General features: G+C 40.2%; 1 protein-coding gene across 1 annotated transcript; it reads right to left on the bottom strand.

The window, feature by feature from the left end:
• Positions 1–1874: 1874 nt before the first annotated feature.
• On the bottom strand, positions 1875–4715 carry LOC126802867 (uncharacterized). The gene is made up of 9 exons (XM_050530574.1): positions 4447–4715; positions 3569–4358; positions 3274–3488; positions 3099–3195; positions 2930–3001; positions 2725–2835; positions 2489–2638; positions 2195–2374; positions 1875–2112 (listed from the first exon to the last, which is right to left on the bottom strand). Exons 2-9 carry the CDS (start codon positions 3926–3928, stop codon positions 1957–1959), a joined length of 1341 nt encoding a protein of 446 aa, XP_050386531.1. The 5' UTR covers positions 3929–4358; positions 4447–4715; the 3' UTR covers positions 1875–1956.
• Between the last annotated feature and the right edge of the window lie 1324 nt (positions 4716–6039).

Here is a 6039-nt window from a genome sequence, read left to right as displayed (position 1 = left end):
TTTAGCTTCGATGAAAGGCAAAAGACCAATGACGGTTATCACTGATGGTGCTGACTCAATGAAAAATGCAGTCAACCGCGTCATGTCTGAATCACGCCATCGATTATGTGCATGGCACATTGCGAAGAATGTTGTTAAACATGTGGGGAAGGCAGATGTGCAAAGGGATTTTGTTCATTTGATTTTTGCTGGACTAAGTGTGGAAGATTGGGAATCATCTTGGCATTACATGGTGGCAATTCATGGATTACAAGGCAACAGTTGGATGCAAGAAATGTTCAACAAACGGGACAGATGGGCAGAAGCCTATTTTAGGGACCAATTTTGTGCTGGTGTATGCACTACGCAAAGATGTGAGGGCATGCATAGGAATTTGAAAACTGGTGCGGGGAAGTACAAGAAATTATGTGAGTTTTTGCCTCGGATGGACAAGACAGTTGAACGTATGCGGTATAATCAACTGTATGATGATTTCAAATCGATCAGCTCTAACCCGGTTATTGGTGGCCATATGAGGTGTATTCAAGAGCAAATTGGCGCGAAGTTCACGCATGACATTTTCCTCCTTATAAAGGACCAGATAATGTTTGAGTCCAAGTTTGTCGTGGCTGACCAAGTAGAGTATGAGAACATGGCATCTACATGTTTTGTGGTGACACAGTATGGGAAACCTGAGAGAACATGGCATGTTACATACCTACACAGCAGGCCAAGCATTTCATTCAAGTGTACATGTCAACTCTTTGAATCAGATGGTATACCTTGTTGCCATATATTCACTGTGATGAAAGCTAAATTGATTACCAATTTTCCTGAATCTTTGGTGATCAAAAGATGGACAAAGGAGGCATCTCCTAAGAAGACCAACTTGATTAGACGGAGTGGTAACATTCCAGAGGTGGATTTGCAGCTTGCAAGATATGGTCAGATGATGTCTGATTGTTCACATATATGTTACTTGGCCTCCTACACTGATGAAGCATATGAAGAAACATGTGAAGCCTTAGGTAGATTGAGAATTCGATCTCATAATTGGAGGGCTGCTGTGCACAACACAAATGTTCCAAATATTGTTGGGGGTCTCCATCCAAATGTAATTAGGGATCCAGAACCATGTCGGACAAGGGGAACGCAACCAAGGTCAGCCAACATTCCTTCTGAGCGTGAGCAGCCATCTGGTCGAGGATGTGGATTTTGTAGCAGACCGGGACACAACGTTAGGACATGCCCTCTTCGTTCTGAACAACAACAACAACAACAAGGTAGTACACATAGTCATGTCAATTTATCTGAACTTAATGAAGGAGGTCAAAGTTCAGTGTTTGCTTACCGAGCTTCTAGCCAATCAATTAGTGTACATGCTAATGGTGCAGATGTCCCACCAAACAGGCACAGTGATGAGGATTCTGTTTTTTTTGCTCAAACAAGCAACCACCATATGATCCATCATGTTGAAGAGGCAAGAACGTGTGATTTCTTTTCAGGGCATCAGAATATATTATCTTCTGTGTTTGGGGGTAGTGGGAACCAGACTAAGAACAGATCGTTATCTATTACTCAACCAGGTCATTTTTTGCCATTATGAGACTGGGTCTCATCCTTAATGAGGTTTATCACTTGGGTGAATTGTAGGTGTGGATAATTGAGAGCTTGCCAAATCATTGCCTTTTAATGTAGCAACTGATGTTTAGGTTTGTCAAATTCCAGTAGTTGGTATATGCGATTAAATTCAACCATCAGAGACTTGAAGAGAACAAAATATACCCTAATCTAAAAGAGTTTCTAGAATTTGTCTAATGCCAAATGTTGATTTGCTCAAATATTAAATACACATGGAAGACAAGTTTAAGCAAAGGGCGGCACTGCGGCAGGAAGATAAAATGTCCTATAAAGAAACATATGATGCCCTGTTAAAAATACAATCTTTATCATTCTCTGCACTCTTTACATTCTTAGTTAAGTGCAGTCGGAAGAAAGCAAGTGCACCACAGGTTCAAGGTTGCCACCAAGGCGCAAACATTGCTGGATCATGCTCTTAACATCATCCAACTCATTACGTTGATGTCTGACACATTCAATGGCCAAACTTGCCCGATGGTCTTCTGATACGTACTGCAAGTTTAATGTAGGGCATTATATATGGCACATATCAACTAGAATAAGTAAAGTAGCCCAAGGTAATTTGTTTAATTACCTTTTCATTCCATTTTTTCCTAAAGTGCTGCATATTTCTTATGACAAAAACTCCACAATCAAAGTCATTTGTTTGGATTGGGAAAATTTCACCAGTCGCCCAAGGTAAAGTAGCAAAGTGAAAACCGCATGGCATGTACAACTTCATTTTATCTTCAAAAACCTTGTCCAACAGATGAAGCTGCAATAAGAATCAATAGTTATAATCCCAACTGAACCACAAGACTCAATAGTTACATCTCCATCAAATTAACCTATTACGAATTTCCAGTGGCCAAGCTGAAAGGGATCTTACCACTCGTCTTGCATGCCCTACGCGAATACACTCTCTTGAAATATCAGGAGCGCTATCAACTAGGATGGCTTGACCACATTGCAAACTCACCAACAATAAGTACCAGTGGCCAAGCTGCTTGTTAATATTGTCATGCATTGGAATGAATATCTACACACATGGTTTTATGCATAGATATGTTTATTATAATGTTTTCTACATACTTGAGAGGGATTCTATGAAATTTATTGATATACCTGAGTTGCTTCTTTCATCCTCCCTCTGAATCTATCCAGTTTGCATAGTGAATATACATTCTCAGTCCACTTAACTTCATTCATCCTTTTGTGAGCAGTTGCTACACCGGCCTGCAAAATGTTTGTCAAACACATACAGTTGATTTATATTCATCATTTCTGATATTCAGCCAACATACTTGTAGATGTATAAAGTTGATCATACCGCAAAGTAGGTTGGTAAAAACCAGTTATCTGATTTGTTCTCATTAAGCAAGCTTGCATAAATGTTTATCACCTGGGTTTCATACAACATTGTATTACGTGGCTTACTAATATTAGAAACCTGAAAACACTATATATATATATATATATATATTCTCAATTTAACTTACAGAATCATCCAAGTACTTCCCAGGGTTCAAACATTCCTCCAAGTCCGATCTTGTAACAGAAAAGCCGTCACAACTTGCAACGATCTCATTGTCAAATCTGTAAAGAATAAGAATTATATTCAGGCAATTACTTTGCTTCAGTAAATCTGCAAACTTAAAAAAAAAAACATCATACTTTGCTTCCTCACGAGTAAGTGGCCGCTTCATAAATATGAAATTGAGGAGGTCCACAATTTCATTGGACGTGTCATCTGCAAGTAGAAAAGGTCCACAAGTGAATGGCCGCTTCACCTTTGCAATTCTTCTTCTCCTTTTGGGGCCATTGGGGGATTTGGGGCTCCTTGAGCACTTTGAGCCGACATTGTTCGACTTTGTATCCACATTCAATTGCTGCATTAACATGTTAACTCCCCAAATAACCAAACTCAAATTTTTTTAACAAATCACCGATTAGAAGAATGCCTACGTACCACATATGGAAACGCGTTGGTGCGTCTCTTTTTCAAAGGAGATTCATCAGGAGAATTATTGGATTGAGCTTCTGACTCCATCAACGGGCAATTTCCGTCGGTCTTGAAGTCAAATCCCTTGGTTTTTGCTCCCTCTTCTATTTTTCCCTTCAGCAAACAGGAAACAACTTGCTCCACAACTTCCTTAACAATGTCTCTCTTGAAAGTTTGAAACATGTTACCCAAAGCATCAATTTTCCCTTCTAAATGCTGGAATTTAGGTTCCATGCAGGTAACCTGTTGATGAAGGCGCATATACTTATCGTTGATGTCACCTGAGTCCCCGACCGACATTGAATCCGATATTTCAATAACTGACATTATTCCTCAGCTCGAGCCGGAAAGTAGGTTGGGAGAAGACTGAAACCCAAAAACTAATTTTTCCTTATATCGGCCGGCCACAGCTTCACCTTTGGAACTAGCAATCAGATCCCCAGTATTTCGGTTGCCCAGGTTGTATTTTATAGTCTCGAAGGCAGTCAACGTGTCAGCCATTCTTCTCCCATTAGACTTGTAAATCCTTTGTGCTCTTTTTCCTTCTCTCTTCCACCGCGCCCTTGACAGGCACTCCAGGGCCCGCCAACGCTTGTGAAACCCGGGTCGGTCGGTCCTCCATTCATCCGATCCCGGAGGTGTGGATAACGAGGCCACCTTCACAACCTTCTCCCTTCTGTCCCTATGTTGTAGTAAGGTAGGGCGGTTCGCTTGAGTTGATCAACCGCCCCTTAGCCCGGTGCAAATGGTAAGAGAACTGAAAATAAGGAATTAAAATACAAATTGATTCATTTTGACGCCTCAAGTGAGGTTGGAGATAATAGTATAAAGGGCTGCTGCCTTACATGGGAAATGTGAGCAAAGGGTCACAACATCACAGGGACCGCCCTACTACCTGAAGACATATATAACAACAACTAAGGAAGAAGACAAATGCAGCAACTGAGATTCTGAGAATGAGATGACTGCATTGCAAACTGGCCTGTGATTTGTGCCTTTAAAGAATTATGAAAACAATGTTCATGCATGTATGTGTTATAATCCAAATAAAGAAAAGGAATTCTCAAAACTTTATCACACAGCCAATATCTCCTAAGATGATTAATTGGAAGATCAAGTGCAATCACGCCGCTTTCGATGACTACGGAACTTTCTACCCGTCGGCGTATTCAATATATTTGCTTGGTCTGGATAGTCAGGCATCTTGTCTTGAGCATTATTTTGTCCACCCATAGCTGCAATAACTTCACGACGACGTTCATTCTTTGGATTTTGTAATATTTCAAGAGCAACACGATTACGCTGCTCCTCAGATATGAACTGTGATCAATTGAACACGATATCATATAAATCATGCATTATCATAATGTAATAAGGCTTTAGAGTGGATTTGAAGTCACATACCCCTCTTGACCATGCGTCAGGATAGTGTTGCATGTGCCTAATGACAAATAGCCCACTATCATACTCTTGTGGATTTGTTGGGTTTGCCAGGGCCAAGGTAACCGAGAAGGATGGAAACAGATAATACACGTCGCCGAACATGGTCATTTCTAATGAAAAGACCTTCTGCATTAGTTTCATCTAGCAAAACAAAAGGTCCACAAAAATTAATAAAGAACGACACTGTAAAGTTATTGATCTAGCATATAGGAACAACGATTATGCAGCCAGTTCAAAAGTCCTACTACCACTTCTGTTGCATGATGCATCCGTCGAGCCACTGAGTTTGCATCAGGCAAGCTGTCCAACATTAATGCATTATGCTCATGGAGGTTGATGACCAATAAAAACCAATGATCATCCATATTATCGCCCAGTGGGATGAATATCTGCAACATTTACCAATAAGGTGACCATTAAGTTATAATTCAACTAAGCCACAATAAAAATAACCTACAGGTCCACTTAGAAAACATTTTTACCTTTGAACACATATGAAGACGGCGATGAAACCTCTTTAGGCCGCACATGCTAATGGTACAATCAAGCCAATATCTATAGCTTGAGGGCTCTTCATTACACCTAGCCCGTTCCTGTCATACAAGAAGAGTAAGTGCAACAAGAGTTACGGTTGCAAATCATCGCAAACAAGCCAAATTTAATGTAAGATCAGACATGAATGACATATTCATACCCCGAAATATGTAGGCAGAAACCAGCAGTCAGAGTCATCATTCAAGTACGCAGCACACAAGTTTATAACCTAGTAATTTCAATTAAAATTGCATTAAAAGTACCTTAAAAGTACTATGGCAAACCGGTGACTTTGGAGTAATAGCAAGTCCAGGGACAATGATTAATATAATTGAGCTCATTCATTACTTAAAACTTCTCTCTCACCTTATTAGACAAAGGTGTTGCCGGCGATAGACACTGAAAATCCATTCTTGTCATGGCAAATTCACCATAACGGGCAATTTCTTTGCTGCACGCAA

Source organism: Argentina anserina, chromosome 7, assembly GCF_933775445.1.
Source record: "Argentina anserina chromosome 7, drPotAnse1.1, whole genome shotgun sequence".
Lineage (NCBI taxonomy): Eukaryota > Viridiplantae > Streptophyta > Magnoliopsida > Rosales > Rosaceae > Argentina > Argentina anserina.
Note: the sequence above shows the minus strand (reverse complement) of the source record. Positions and strands in the feature narration are given on the sequence as shown.